This window comes from Corvus cornix, chromosome 1A (assembly GCF_000738735.6).
Source record: "Corvus cornix cornix isolate S_Up_H32 chromosome 1A, ASM73873v5, whole genome shotgun sequence".
Lineage (NCBI taxonomy): Eukaryota > Metazoa > Chordata > Aves > Passeriformes > Corvidae > Corvus > Corvus cornix.
Window position 1 is genome coordinate 47,195,997 of NC_047057.1, and position 15,121 is coordinate 47,211,117.

Here is a 15,121-nt window from a genome sequence, read left to right on the forward strand (position 1 = left end):
TCTGGGGAGCATCTCACACTCTCCTTGGGAACATTTGACTAATGGGCAGAGGAGGCAGCTCTTCCTGCTCCATTATCTTGTCTCTTGGGTTGCTGCTCAGCTCCCAGACACATCGATGCTAAATGCTCTAGCTGCCATGTGATAGCAGATCCCTGGTGGAAATAACTGTGGAAGCAGAAAAGCCAGGGGATGAAAATCTGAATCAATTTTTTTTTTAAATTTTATTTTCTCCTTTTATTGCTTAGGTGTACTGCTAGTGCTAAGTCTTCTGTTTTCCCCTCAGGATCTTGCACAAGTGTAGAGCTTAATGTTGTAATGTTTGTTTGTTTGTTTTTGTTTTTAATGGCCTTTCACTGTCAGATTCCAACCTTTTTTTTTTAATCTAGATCCTCTACACTCTTGTTTCCCACTGAAGGTACACACCTCTACAAAGTGCATTGAAGCTTCTTACTGGGAGGCTGCTAAGGATATTTCTGTGCCAAGAACCTGGAATTGCAGCTTGCTTTCTGGTCCAGTCAGGCATCATAAACACACCATAGACTAAGTGAATTGTTTAGTAATCATCATTGCATGTGGGGCATGCACATGTTGCACAAAGGATGTTCTGACAGTTTTGTATACATGAAGATTTATTTGTGGCACAATGACAGCTGTTGGCATACTTTGACTGTAATGCTGAAAATTATTTCTAGAAAGAAAAAGAAAATAAAGGAAAAGGAGAGAGAGAAAAAGGGGAATTTTTTTCCACTGGCCAGATGTCAAGGGCAGTGATGGGGTCCCATAGGAGCATCCTCCTCTGAGGACTCTCTCCAGTGGTGCAGGTGATGACAGTGAAAATGACCAGTATGATGATTTCTTGCCTTGCTTTCCCTTAGCATGATATACTTTTCATCAAGACCCACTTAAACTCCTATGGGTTTTTTCTGGGTGTGTTTCTATTAGATCTGAGAGGAGAACACTCATCATGTGCAAATGCTGCACATTCATTGCTTGTTCAGCTTCCGTGAATATATGACATTGGATAATATTTACCGAGAATTTAAATAGCCATTGGTGCTTTTGTTGAACACCACATTTGTTTTTCTCCTTTATACACTGAAGTCTACAATACAAGAGAAATAGAAGGAGTGGGAGGAACAGCAATTCTCACACCAGTTCTTCCACGAGAATCTACCATAATAACGCTGTGGGGGTTTACGGAGGCAGGGCTGTGAGAGCAATAACATGTGAGCAGCACAAGTGCAATAAAGGAAAAACGTTGGCACAGAGAGGCTGCTAGTTACTGTCTCATGGGGTCAGAGGGAGGTTATATAGAGAGAGGCATGCAAGCAGCATGCCCTGAGCTACAGGCAAAGCACCAAGGTACATAAGGCACCTAAGAGCTAGTCAGAGGCTGGACAAAACCTGACAAGAAGCCATAAATTCCAGTATAAAAGCAAGTTCCCTGTTGAGAGTAGTGTTTAGCACAGGAATGTCAGGGTGCAGCTGGCAAGGGAGATTTCCCAAGGTCAGCAGAGGAGGAGAGGATTCCACAGCTCTCCTAATTTAGTCCCAGCTTCAGCTCTGGCTGTTTCAGAGGAAAGTCACAACACAGGGAGGAGTGCTTGAATAAATACCTCCAACACCCTGCCTGATGATCAGCTTAGAACTGGGATTTGATTACACTTGCTGAGATTTGACCTTACATAACCACCTGTTTTCTTAGAGGTCCTAAAATAATCAGTCCTCTTTTAAATCCAGCTCTGGTGGGCAACTTCTCCAGGACACCTTCACCTGCAGAACACTGACTTCTGCCACAGCACCTAGTGAGGGATGGAGAGCAAAAGCTGCTTTCCTGCATGCTAGGCTCTGGAGTGCAGGGGATGCAGAGAAGACACTCCTGCTTCCCAATGACAGGGACCATCTTCCCTTCACCAAGCCCTGTCTTCTCCCTCACCCCCCTCCCTCCCACTTAGCTCTCCCCCTCTCTCCTTCACAGCTGCTCTGTCCATCCTCAGCCTTTCTTAGGCTAGCCTCTGGAGGAAACTGGCTCTGTTTTGCCCCTATTCTCTCATCCCCAAAGAAATCCTTTTCCTTCCTCTGTCTTCCTGTTTTCCTTGCTCCCCCAGGGGATTTGAGTCATCCAGAAGTGACATGTGAAGTCTTTGCACACCTTCAGGCTTGTGATGGGGGTTATGGGATTAGCACTTTAACAAGCCTGAAAGCTGCTTAGACAAGTATTAAATCTCCAATCTCTCCATCTTTCAAAGAAATCACTTCTGGAGGAGTTGGAGAAATTGAGCCCACAGTTATGTTTTCAGGGATCAGCTCTTCATCCAGCTGACAGCCCTCAAGTCTGGTGGCTGGGTGGTTTGAAGGGATTCCCATGGGATTTGGGGTTGGGAAACCCAGTTAAACCCTCACCAGGGGCTCTGTGTTGGCACCTCAAAGTGCCTTCTGTCTCCATGCTGAATATTTGCTCCCTTTCCTGGCATTTTACCTAGCCTCCTTCCCTTCCCTTCCCTTCCCTTCCCTTCCCTTCCCTTCCCTTCCTTCCCTTCCCTCCCTTCCCTTCCCTTCCCTTCCCTTCCCTTCCCTTCCCTTCCCTTCCCTTCCCTTCCCTTCCTCCCTTCCCTTCCCTTCCTTCCCTTCCCTTCCCTTCCTTCCCTTCCCTTCCCTTCCCTTCCCTTCCCTTCCCTTCCCTTCCCTTCCCTTCCCTTCCCTTCCCTTCCCTTCCCTTCCCTCTGCAGCACTTTAGAACAGGTGAATAGCACCAAGTAAGAAGAAAACAGGCACCACTTCTCCTAGGCACAACAGGATCCACCGTAGGATGCTGATTTTAAAGCCAATCCTGGGGCAACTTGTGCCTGTGTTTTATTCATACAAGATGAACTCATGCTTCATTGGCTGTATCATCCTGTTTATCCCACTTAACTGAGAGTCAGAGAAGGCAGTGCTGGGATTACCAAAGAGTTAGGTGGCACCTCGTGGTGCAGTGAATGCTCCCTGACATGGCAGGGACGGGTCTCATGTCTAAGCTCCCTGATCTGTCACCTTCCCCAGCTCCCATCTCCTTGTGACTGCCTCAGGACCAGATTACCTCCTCCCATCTCTGCAGGAAAGAGGATCTCTGTACATAGTGATTGACACCATCTGGGGACACCATCTAGGGGACACCCACGGCCAAAACTGACGCTTACCTTGCAGCACTTGCTGATGTGAATTTGCTGAACTGTGAGGTTGTCTTCCCAGCATGTCACCTCTAGCCTTCCTGGAGACTGTAAAAAGCTTGAGGAGGAGGCAAAACTCATGACAGTGACAGGATTCAGCACCATTGTTCATTAGAGAGAAATCTAAGTTAGTAACACTACGTACTGAGTAGTTCCAAAACAAATCACTTTACAAGAGCAGCATAAAAAAGTATTACTCTGTTGAGCCTCTTAAAACTACAAAAATGCATTCCCTTCCTGGACTGAATCTCTTTTTATTTTTCCCCTCAGGGCTTCCAGCCTGGGAAATTTCAGCTCCAAATTAGATAGTTTTGGAAATTAAAAGTAGGTGAAGAGATTCTAACAGGTGAAATTTTTCTGGATTAGTCACTTCTAAATAAAATAGTTCTGTTCCTCAAGTGCAGCAACCTGCTCTGAAAAGATGGAGATGACATTTAGCAGCACAAAGCTGCAATGTACCATCACTGTAACAAACTCAAATCCAGAAATACTGGATACCTAATGGCAACAATCCAAATTCAAATAGAAAAAAAAACCACCTAAATTTTTGATCTTACAGTTCTAAAAAAAGTCAAGGTTTGTTGTTTCCAATAAGGTGCTACAGACATATATGACTGCTGGGAGTACAGGCTGTGTAGTTGAAGGATATGTGTTCAAAGTTTTGCATAAACTATTTGAAATAAGCTCAGACACTAGCAGTTGATCACGCCTATTAATGTGGTCTATTAATTGTACAACCAACTGTTATCAGTGGGGTAAAATTAAATAAGATCTAATAATAATATTTTAAGTAAAAAATATTATTTTCCAACTAAGAACACCTTTGAAATTTTACCATGTTTTTTGCAATAAAGCAGGTACACTTTAGCTGTTGTCCCTGCCTCCCTCTGTCCCAGGCAAAAGAATCAGCTGGGGCTGGACACTGTCTGCCAAGACATGATCTTCATGGCATGGCATCAGTTTGTCAGAGATTACATACTTGGTGGTAGAGATTTGCTTTCAGTGATGTTCTGCTCCATCATGGTTCAAATCTTTCCTTTCTTCCAGCAGAGCAGTGACCTGGTTCCCCAGCAGGATGTCGGATATTCTGACCCAAGGGATCATGCCTGGTTTCTAAGTTCCCATCTGCTTGGCATAGTGTGATTCCAACATCTCCAGCTCCTTCTCACACTGCTTACCATAGGAACATGAAGCACAGAGCAATTACATGATGTCCCCGTGATTAATAATGACTAATTTCTAATCTAGGAGTAAAATCTGTTTCCCCTGCATGCTAGGCAGATGAACCCATGTAGGCCGAATGTGCATACATATGGTGGCACAGAGCTATAGATCCCTATACCTTTATGCATATTTGTGGATAAACTGATCTTAACTTATACTCACATGCGTTTAGAAACAGTGTGCAAATAGCTGCGCAAAGGCACACACAGTCTGATGTTTAACTAAAAAGAAACCCACAAAAGAGACCAAGCTAATCTCAACTATTCCTCAGCAAGAATGGTTGCAATAACACTAGCTCGAATTGCACTGTTCACAGTCGCTAAAGCCAAGGAAATTTCAAACCAAGCCATGAGTGAACAGTAACCTCAACCCACATGTCCTCCCAGCTAAACTGTGCTCTGGTCTCTCCATATAAACTGGGAAACTGCAACCAAAGAGTTGGTGCAGACAGCAAAGAAACCAAGACAAGAAGCTGATGTACAAGACACAGGCTTCCTCAAAGCCTCCCATACTTAACACATCCAACTCTTCACAGCTTTCCCAGGCCAGGACTGCTTACGTAAGCAGTATGGGTTGCCATAAAGTGGCACTGTAGTTGAAAGAATTTGCTCTGTCCTTTCCTCATCCCTATCCCACTAAGTCACTGGTGCTAGCATAAATGTTTAGCCACATTTGTCCATTATGAACAAGTATGGGGAAACCTATCTGGGTTGAAAACTCACCAATATATACTTATGCATTTGCTTACATATTTTTTTCCCTGCTACAATTTAAACTCATCTCAGTACTGTATTCAAGTCAAGTACCTTGTGCTGGCCCAAGGGGTGGGTTAGTATAGCAGTGAAAAAGAGGGGTAGAGAATAAAATAATTTTTCTTGATGGTGAAGGTAATTCATGGAAGCTTGAAATGTTTCTGAGGCTATAGCCCCTGATAAATTGGAATCCATTGCCAGACAGACATATGCTCTGTTATTCCCTTGAAATGCATGAGGTAAGAATCATTGTGCCACCCATAGCCTAAATGAAAGCAACATCTGGCTGGAAAAATCAGTCCCCCTCTTCTGAGATCTGCTCATCCCTGAAGAAGAGCCCTTTTCCTCAGCTGTCTACAAACTTTAAAAATTTGTGTACAACAAACATTTTTTTAATGGACATGTGGATCCGGGACAGTGAATGTGAGCCCATTGGCAATAGATATGTTTTGCTTATTTTGCTTCTGTAAATGCATTAAGAGCAGTCTATCAGTCATTACAGGCCCAGACTGTTGTTTGCAAACCAATGATCTAATTTGTTGTGCACTGAGGACTACGTACATGAAGGATTTATGTGACTGATGAACTAAGTGGGCACTCCATGAGTGGCAAAGAAAGAGGAAATCTGCTGATATTTCAGAAAGTAAGCAGTGTAAAATCCTTCAGATCAATGAAACAACCCTGGGAAACGAGAGCTTTTTCTTCCGGAGGTAGCTGATCTTTGAAACTGCTTGTGTGAGAACGGCTGGGAGTTGGGAACAATAAGCTGATTAAGTGCAGCAGGTTGCAGGAAAAATAAGGTTCATAATGACCTCCATTTGCAATACCCCTTATCTTCCCACGTACGCGGGAATACACAACCTGATCCTCCGCATATTTTAATCGGTATAAATCAGCGCCAGTTTTTGAAATCGACCTTAATTACACCAGAAAAATAAACAAAATAAAAGCCTGCGGAGAAAAACAAAGACATCACCCCCCTCGCTCCCAGGCACAGCAGCCCTCACCGAGAGCCCGAAGCCGCGCACGGCGAGCACTCCCGCGTCCCTGGCCGGGCTCAGCTTCGCAGACAAAGCCCTGTGCACCTCTGCGCAAAAAGAGCGCAGCGCGGCGCCGGGCGGGCGGCAGCGCAGACAAAGCGGGGCAGGCGGCGGAGCGCCGCAGCATGCGGGGCCGCGCAGGGCTTCCTCTGCGGGTGGGCTGCTGCTGCTGCCGCGGCTCCTTTTTTTTTTTTTTTTTTTTTTTTTTTTTTCGCTGCGTGTGAGTGTTATTTTTTTTTTTTTCCTCTCTTCACCAACTTCCTTCCTGCTCCAACTGCCAAAGCTCGAGGCTGAGCGCTGACAGCAGAGGAGGACCCCGGCCGCAGGCGCCGCGCAGCCGGTGAGTGCGCGGGGCGGGTGGGGGCAGCCGGGCAGGGACAGCGGAGCGGGCGCACCCCCGGCCCGCTCCCCGCTGGCGCCGCGCAACTTTGCGCCTTTGTTCCCGCGGGCTGGCGGCGCTGCCCAGTCTTGCCCGGGGAGACGGGCAGTGCCCTGCCTGCAGCCGAGGGGGAAGTCAGGCTCCGCGCTGCGAGGGGGCGGAGGGGCAGGAGAAGGGAAGAGACCCGCGGTCCCGGGCTGGCGGCGGGTGTATCCGTGCGGCGTGGTACCCGGCTCTCCCCGGGCAAAGGGCTACCCTTCTGTCCCCGCACCCCGGGGCTTGGGATGGGGAGGCCAGGGCTGGGGGCGCTGCTGAGTCCGGTGTGTTTCTCCCCCATCACGGAAAATTACTTCCTCCCTGCTAAACCCGCTTCCTGGAGATAAGCCCTCGGCCAGGGGTTGGTTTGGAGAAGTGATGAGCAGACGGAGGGCAAGTAAAATGCTGCCCCTCTGACACCCCTTTGTGTAACCCGTGGAGGCATGGGGGGGCGAGGAGGTGCCTACCCTCCACCTTGTCACTGCCCCCTCCTGCTGCAGGTGCGAGGGCAGCCGTCCACCCACAGCACAGGCAGAGCTCAGCTGCAAAACCCTCGCACCTCTCGCTAAGGCGTGATTCCTTCTTTGCCTCCTGCAGCCATCTCTCTCTAACAGGGGTCCCTAACCCTGCCCTTGCCCTCTCCCTGCTGTTTCAGGGGTGCTGCCAGGCCTCATAGGTGCATGTGATGCAGGACTGTGGGCTGGGGCTACAGGAACGCAAGAAAAATGTGGCAGGGCAAGACACAAGCCACACAGATTTCTCCTTGCCTAGAGCAATACAGGGTTAATTCTCTCATTTTAGTGAGGCTGTTGGTCTCGGTGGGGGGCTCTATATTGGCCCTTCGCCTGGGCAGTGGCACAGAAGCTCAGGAACCCGACAGCAGCATGGTATCTCTGGGGAAGCAGTGGTGCCTGAGCTCAGGAATGTGTCTCAGCTTGCAAAGGAGACCAGCTCCAAAGCTGGAGCAAGCAGGGGCAGGAGCCGCTGAGATGGGAGCTTTCCTCTTGGTCACTGCCTGCCTTGGAATTTGGCAGGAAGGCAATGTAAGGTCCACGGCTTGGGGAAAAATGCCAGAACTTGGTCTGATCGGTGCCATCCTGAGACGCCTGTGAGTCAGGGGTTGTTCATCCCAGACAGCCTGGCTGGTCCTGTTCCCTGCAGGCTCTTGCTGTTGGCACAGCAGGTTGTCTTTCCACCTTACAGGGAGGTTTTCGGAACCTAAAAGCATTCCCCCTCAAGTGAACCCCCCCCTTTGGGCTGGCAGGGACAGTTTCTGCGGCATGTGTGATGCAAAGGGCAGGGCTGAGGGATGAGGAGCAACCAGCTGGTCCAGTCCTCACTCTGCCTCTTCTGTGCTTGTGGACAGAGATGTCTCTTTCCATCTCCTGTGTCTGACCCTCTCCTGTGATAAACCACAAGAGGTGGACACGGGAGGATGGAGGCAGGCAGGCACCTCTGGTATGTGCTTGTATTGGTGGTAGATGCAGCCTGGTATTGTGAGAGAGCTTGGGACAGTGCTCAGACCTGCAGCTGGAGCCCAAGTGGAAGGCAAGACTTGGCAGTCGCTGTCATGGCTAATCACAGCCTCTTCCTGTGCCAAATGTAGCACTGAGGGGATTGTGAGGATTTCTAAGGTGACTGTGCTGGGGCCACAGGGTGGTGGGGCATGTGTAATTGTTGCTTTCAGGAGGGAGCTTTTGGTTTCCTTTCTCGTGAGGACAAGCTCAAGGGCCTGTCCTACAGGCCTTTCCTATGGTATTTGGGTACTTCACACTCCTAGAGCTGGGGCATGAACTGAGCCAGGGTTATTCAGCTGCTAGGACCTGCTTTTTTTCCTGCTTATTTGGATTGAAATTCCCTTTTATTTCCCAGTTGCCCACTCTGTACTAGTTCCTCACTCACCACAAAATTGCAAAGTCGTCTTGAGATGACCATTTCCAATTAGAATACCTGACTGAATCTTGTTGTTTGTGCGCTGCTCAGTCCTTCTCTGTCCCTTTGTAGCACGCCAATGTACCATTCGTTGATTATTTTTCTTCCCAGCACTGGAATTGCTCTGAGAAGTCTGCATACTACTCAGTGTTGCCTGATACCACTTGCTGATTCATCTTGAACAATTGTTTTTTCTTTTTCTTTCTTTTTTTTTCTTTTGTATTTCCTTTCTGTTTTAATGAATGAAAAAACTATCCCATTAGCTCCCGGTTTAACTTTTGGGACCAGGGGCAAATGTTAAGGCCACAGCTGCAGAGAAGGACAAATGATTTGTTTGGAAAATTGCAAATAAGCAGGCAAAAGGGGACTTTTTAGTAGGGACACTCTCAAAGAAGCATAAGAGGAAGTGAACTGAATAATCTGTGTAGTTTGACCAAATCCTCTTGCTGCCAAAGAACAAGGAATGGCTTGGCCATTTGTGGCAACTGCCACTGTACCAGGACACTGCTCTCTTTTTCAGCCTTCCTCTGAAGAGTAGGAAGGTGGCTGGGACCATGTGGCTGGCTCCGTGAGGCAGGCAGCTGACTAGAAGGGACCTGGCGCAGCACTGCTTACCTCTCCTGCCTGTCTCCTGTTCCCCTACCCCATGCTCTGGCTGCCCACTGGTTGATATTTCCCTGCTCTGGCTCCCATTTGGGTTGCCACCCAAGCAGTTTCGCTGCCCTTCTGCCGTTCAGCGGTGCATGTCCCAGCCGTGCTGACTGCGGCTCCCACTGTCCTGCCTCTCCACTCCCAGAAGCCCCACTGGAGCAGCACGGTTATGCATGGCTGTTCTGTGGTCACCACCATGCTTCTTTCCTCAGTGGGAAGGAGTCCTGATCAGTGCCTGAAGTGAGCTGTTAGTGGGAGCACACGGAATGCCAGCAGATAGACTATCCTGCCCACTTCCTTGAGAGCTTCAGCTGACGTGCTAATCTAAGGAAGTGGCTGTCAGGTATTCCATCTTTCTATGAAATGTGGCTTTTAACCCATTATGAGAGGGCGAATGAAACATCTGTCCTTGGCTTTATTCGTGTTTCTCTGTGCTCCAGTGTGTAGCAGTGGCTCTTTGTGCGAGATAGCAGGCGAGCACTGAAGCCTTGTACAATGGCTTGTAATTGCAGGGTTGCTGGCCACAACTGTGCTGCAGAGTGGCTGTAAATCACTCTGGTTTCAGCCTCTGCTCCTGCACCTCCTCCCTGGGAGGGAAGAATGGTGTAGGTCTGCGTGTGCGCGTGGTGCCTGCAGGGAGAGAGGAGTGGGGGTAGAGGGGGATTGTGTTTGAGCCAGAATATCAGCACAGCAGTGTCGGGATTGCAGCTGATCACCGTCGCCATTTGCCTGTAGGAATCCTGCTGCCTTTGGCACTGGGTGGGTGCCTGCCTGTCAGGGGAACTGAGACACACTGTGCCTGGAGTGAGAGCCCCCAGGGACACTACCCCCATCCAGAGCAATCTCATTGACCGTCCCTTCCTCTGTTACCCAGACCAAGTCACCATGACTGAGAAGACCCAAGAACCTCATGTGGAGGATGATGATGATGAGCTGGATGGGAAACTCAATTACAAACCTCCTCCCCAGAAAACACTGCAGGAGCTGCAAGAGTTGGACAAAGATGATGAAAGCCTCGCTAAGTACAAGAAATCCCTGCTGGGAGATGGACCTGTGGTAGTAGGTAGGCTGGGGTACACTGATGGGGAGGGACTGGGGAGATGTACTGCGACAGAGTGCTGTGGGGATGAGGTAAGGTAGGTAGCTTCAAAGAAGAGGGATCTTGTTTGACCAGGGACATGCACTGCTTGTGCTGGAGGACTGGGGATGGGCAGGTGGAAAGATGGATGTAAAGTAAGCATGAAAGATGCTCTGAGTGCTAGGAGTTAGGAACATTACTGGGGAGTGCTGGCATCAGAAAAGGACTTGTGGTGGGAGATGTGTGCGTCTCGGAGGACTTTTGAGGGGTGAGGAACATGAAGGGATCAGCCTATGCTGAAAGGTGGTCTTGTTGCTCAGAATGATCTTAAGAAGAAAGTTTTCTGTAGCGGAAAGACCACCTCTAGGTATTGTGATGGAGGCCAGAGGGATCCATGTGGAAGGACTGGGTAGACGTGTGGTCCTATTGTGCTAATGAAGCCTGGCATTACTGGGTGTTTCATGAAATGCAGTTTCTGTGTAGGAAGGCATCCCTGTTTCTTCGGAGTAATTCCCCTCCGATTGCATTTAATTTTGTGAGCTGACAGCTTCCTCCTGACTTTTCCTACCTGCAGACCCAACAGCTCCCAATGTGGTGGTCACCCGACTCACTCTGGTATGTGACTCTGCTCCAGGACCGATCACTATGGACCTTACAGGTAGGCACAGGCTCTGCCCTTGATCACAAAGGGGAACAAGCAAAGGCCCTGGCATGCTCCAAGAGGGTTTGTCCTTGGGGTGCTAGAGTGGGTTTTAGAGGAACTCTGAAGGCATCTTAGCCTTGTTTCTTATTTTAAGGTATACACATATGAATACAAAAGGAGATGTAACAGAAAAAAATGTTAAGGGTTTTTTTCTTCATCTAGACTGCTCCAGGAGCTCCTGGCTTTCTCCTGCCATCTCTGCTTACTTCCTTTCAATGAGACTTCATGAGCACAGGGGATGTGCATGCATTTGGGTAACAGGCTGAATTGAAACTTCAGAATCAAGCAATACTGCAGTTCCGCTCCTGGGGACATGGGGAGAAAACCTTATATGGGCTTTTCTGCAGAGAGAGGAAGCTGGGCCTGGAGAGGCAGAGAAGTTTCCTTTTCACCCAAAACCACACAGAACCCTGCAGGGCCCAGGCAGCCTTCCAAGCTGGGCAGGAGCTGTGAAACATGCTCCTTTCACCCAAGCCAGGGCTGGGCATGGATGGAGCATACACACACTCCTGCATATGCTCAACCAGTCTGTGCATAAACATCTTTATGTGTATGTGCCCAGACCTGTGTCTGTTTAGGCATTATCTTCTGTGGGCACAGATAGATGTGTACATCCAGGCATTTCTGTGTATTTTGTACAGATGTCTGTGTACTCCTTTTACAGGTGTCATCCTTCAAAGGGATGCTCACCTCTGACAGCAGCCCCACCCCCATCTTCCCCCTGTGCATGGTGTCTCCCCACTGTGACATCTCTAGCTGACAGCTTGATCCTCTCCTTGCAGGTGACCTCGAAGCACTCAAGAAAGAGACCTTCGTATTAAAGGAAGGTGTGGAATACAGAGTTAAGATCCACTTCAGAGTGAGTTATTTTCCTCCCAGTTGCTTCTTGTCAGTTACTGAGGCCAGTCAGTGGCAGTCTATCAGATAACTAGAGCCAGGCAGCATGCTTGCCCAAAAGCTGAGCACTTGTAAAGTTCCTCTGGCTTCAGGTGTTGTTCTACCCAACAAGGGATGAGCTTTTTCCAGGAAATCACTTCTGCTTGCTCACCCCTTGGAGGAAGTTGACTTCTGTTTGCTCACACTGATAAACAGCAAGTGGTTTAAAAGCCAGATGGGTAGTTTTGGCTGAGTTGGGTTTTGCTTTTTAGCCACTGGAAAATCTTTACTTCACACTAAGTGGAAATGAACAGGGAGGAGAAGAGAGAATGGCTATTCATGAAGTACTGATTCAATCAGTATTACTGGGCTTCATGTACACATAAAAAAGATGTAATATTGCAGCATTTGGCTGAAGATACCTGAATTCTTCAAGTTGTGATATAACCAAATGGGCTCATTTCTCCCGCACTCCCATGAACCTGTGGGTCAGCCATTTCTTCTGTTTACAGCTGAAAATGAAGCTTGGCCATGCTGCAATGTGGCATCCAGCACTGAACTGATGATCTCCATAAGTGCTTGCTTCAAAGCTGGGCTTGGAAGAGAAGGCAGGAAGGAAAGGAAGATAATTCTCCTGAGACAGATGAGGGAGGATGTTAATATTGTGGGTTCTGTAGGGCAGATTTCCCTTTTTCTCTGAGGCTTGCTGTCTCAGAGATGATTGTCCCCCAGTGCTCTCCCCAAGACACCAGCTCTCTTTTGTGCTGTGAAACATTTCCACCTGTATCTGCGCCCTGTTGACAGGAGATACCTGAAGCCAGACAGGTTTTTCTAACTCCCTCCCTCAGTTCCATGGCTGGTAAGGGCTCATACTGTGTGAATTCTACCCTGGGATGTAAGAGCATCTGTCCATCTTGTTTTCAGATTGAGTAGTGTACACTGCAGGAAGGCAGTGTATGCTGGAGGGGAGCAGCAGTGGAGACATCCAAGCTATCCATGGGAGATTTGAGAAAAGATTATGAAAACTGTCCCTCTGTCTTTTGAGAAGAGACTTGCCAGCTCCCCATGGAGGCTAGAGGGCAGCTGGAAGTGTTCAGCTGATCTTGCCTACCCATTTAGGCGGAAGGGATGACTAGTTACCAATGTATGGTTTTCAATACGAAAATTATTAAACAGGAACTCCCTGCTTCACTTCTCTTTGTCCTCATCAGCATGTCTTGAGAACCTGACTGATGTGCTCCAGTCAGCTTCAAAGTTGGGCAAAGGATGGGGAAGTGCAGGAGATGCACAGAGGCTGCTGTAGGTCTCCAGGTACCTGTGGAGAAATTGTTTTAGGGGCTTGAGGCTCCCTGGTGTAGGGAGCCAAGATGGGTATGTCCCTAAGGAGGAGGAAAATCATCAGATACAGAACCAACACTCTCCTCTTAACACTTACTTCTGGTTACTTCTTGCAGGTAAACAGGGACATTGTGTCGGGACTGAAATATGTGCAGCACACCTACCGGACAGGGGTGAAGGGTAAGAGCCCTGCATGCCCTGCACCCCTCTGCTTCTACCTGTGTGATCCCTCTTCTCAAAGAAGTGTTCCTGCAGCTCTGGACTGGGACAGAGACTCCCTTGGTCCCAAGTCCCACCCTGTGCTAGCATGCAGGAGGTGACTTCTCAGCAGAGTGCATAAGCCTGCTTCACCCAAGACAGCTATTTCTTGTTTTGTGCAAACTCAGTATGAGCCAGCTCTGGGATCTGTATGCTGCACCGCTGTCTGCAGCAAAGTCCACAGAGACTCTGCTTAGACAGTGCTTGCCAGGAATTGCCTCTCCATGCAGAGCTCTTTTCCTCTTCTCCATCCCCTGTGCAGTGGTTTAACTTGTGTGGAGCTTCCCACCCTCTGAAAGCTCTTCAGAAGCACTTGGTGAAATTCAGACCTGCTCTTTGAAGCTTCTCGTTGTGTGCAGGGCCCTGTATTTGCCCATGGGTTCTCCTCAGTGCTGCTCTGCTTGGACAAGGCAGAGGAAAGCCCCATTTTGCACACACACATCCCACAGGCATTTTCATGCAACCACCTCTAGGGCTTCAGCATCCTGTTCAGCACACATAACTGGTGTCTTTATACCAGGAAAGAGAAGTAGTGGGAAATCTACCTTGATTTTCTACCTTGAGCCATATGCTGGATGTACTCACACCCTTCTAGCAGCACATGCATGTGAGAGTGTATGGGCTGAGTTGCCTGTTCACCAGCCCATCCATCCATGTTATCCTTCCAGCCGTCCTTATGCTTCACTAACCCACTTTTTCCACTGATTCTGCTCTCCTTTGCTGACATGGACTGTCCCTTTCTCCCCCATCTCCTTTCTGCTCTTTTGCTCATGGCTTCCTCTCTCCCTTATCATTCCCCACCTAAGGGGCTTTATTCCCTGTGGATTGTTTTCTCCTAGTGGACAAAGCCACATTCATGGTTGGCAGCTACGGACCACGGCCAGAGGAGTACGAGTTCCTGACACCTATTGAAGAGGCTCCTAAGGGTATGCTGGCTCGAGGCACCTATCACAACAAATCCTTCTTCACGGATGATGACAAGCATGACCATCTCACCTGGGAGTGGAACCTGTCCATCAAGAAGGAATGGACAGAATGAGTTTACCCAGTTTGCCTTCCCCCTTCCCATCCCCTTGCCTCCTGCACCAGTCTCCAGGTGGGCCATGCCCACCACTGCTCCTTCCTGCCAGCATCACTGGCCGCAGCCCTGGCAGCCCTTCCCGGAGGTGCTGGGGCTCTGTGCCAGCCTTGCTCGATGCCCAGCCCTGCAGGTGGCCTTTGCTGCTTCTTCTGATACACTGAAAATGACCCAACCGTTCTCACCACCGCCCCATCATGACACCATAATGGGTTAAATTGGGAAGCATCTCTCTCCCTCTGCCCCAGTACTTCCTTCTGTTGTCCCCATCTCTCCTGTACCAACTCTGGTCCCGGAAGTGCCTTTTCGAGGAAACAAGATCACCTGGCAGGGCGGACTGGTCCCTGGAAAATCCCAATCTTGAGTTACACTTGCCATGTGCTCTGACTCATTGTAAATGGTTACTTACCTCCCGTGATGGTCTCCTGGTCTGTATCTGGTGCCCTACCCTGTTAAAATCCATCCTTGTGCAGGCAAAGCCAGTCAGGGGGAATGCAGCTAGATGCCGTAACAAGACTTCAGTGTCCAAGAATAAAACCAGTTTCTTTCTTCTTTTCTGCATGAGTG

General features: G+C 48.8%; 1 protein-coding gene across 2 annotated transcripts; it reads left to right on the forward strand.

Moving 5' to 3' along the window:
- The first annotated feature begins 6,322 nt into the window (after window positions 1-6,322).
- Window positions 6,323-15,108, forward strand: ARHGDIB (Rho GDP dissociation inhibitor beta). Of its 2 annotated transcripts, none has more exons than XM_039570292.1 (6): window positions 6,323-6,565; window positions 10,098-10,286; window positions 10,876-10,959; window positions 11,787-11,863; window positions 13,335-13,398; window positions 14,316-15,108. In XM_039570292.1, the coding sequence occupies exons 2-6, from the start codon at window positions 10,109-10,111 to the stop codon at window positions 14,513-14,515; spliced, it is 603 nt and encodes a 200-aa protein (XP_039426226.1). In that variant the 5' UTR covers window positions 6,323-6,565; window positions 10,098-10,108; the 3' UTR covers window positions 14,516-15,108. The 2 variants fall into 2 exon arrangements, with proteins under 2 accessions (XP_039426226.1, XP_010409030.1); XM_010410728.3 differs by lacking the exon at window positions 6,323-6,565 and adding an exon at window positions 9,468-9,566.
- Window positions 15,109-15,121: the final 13 nt, after the last annotated feature.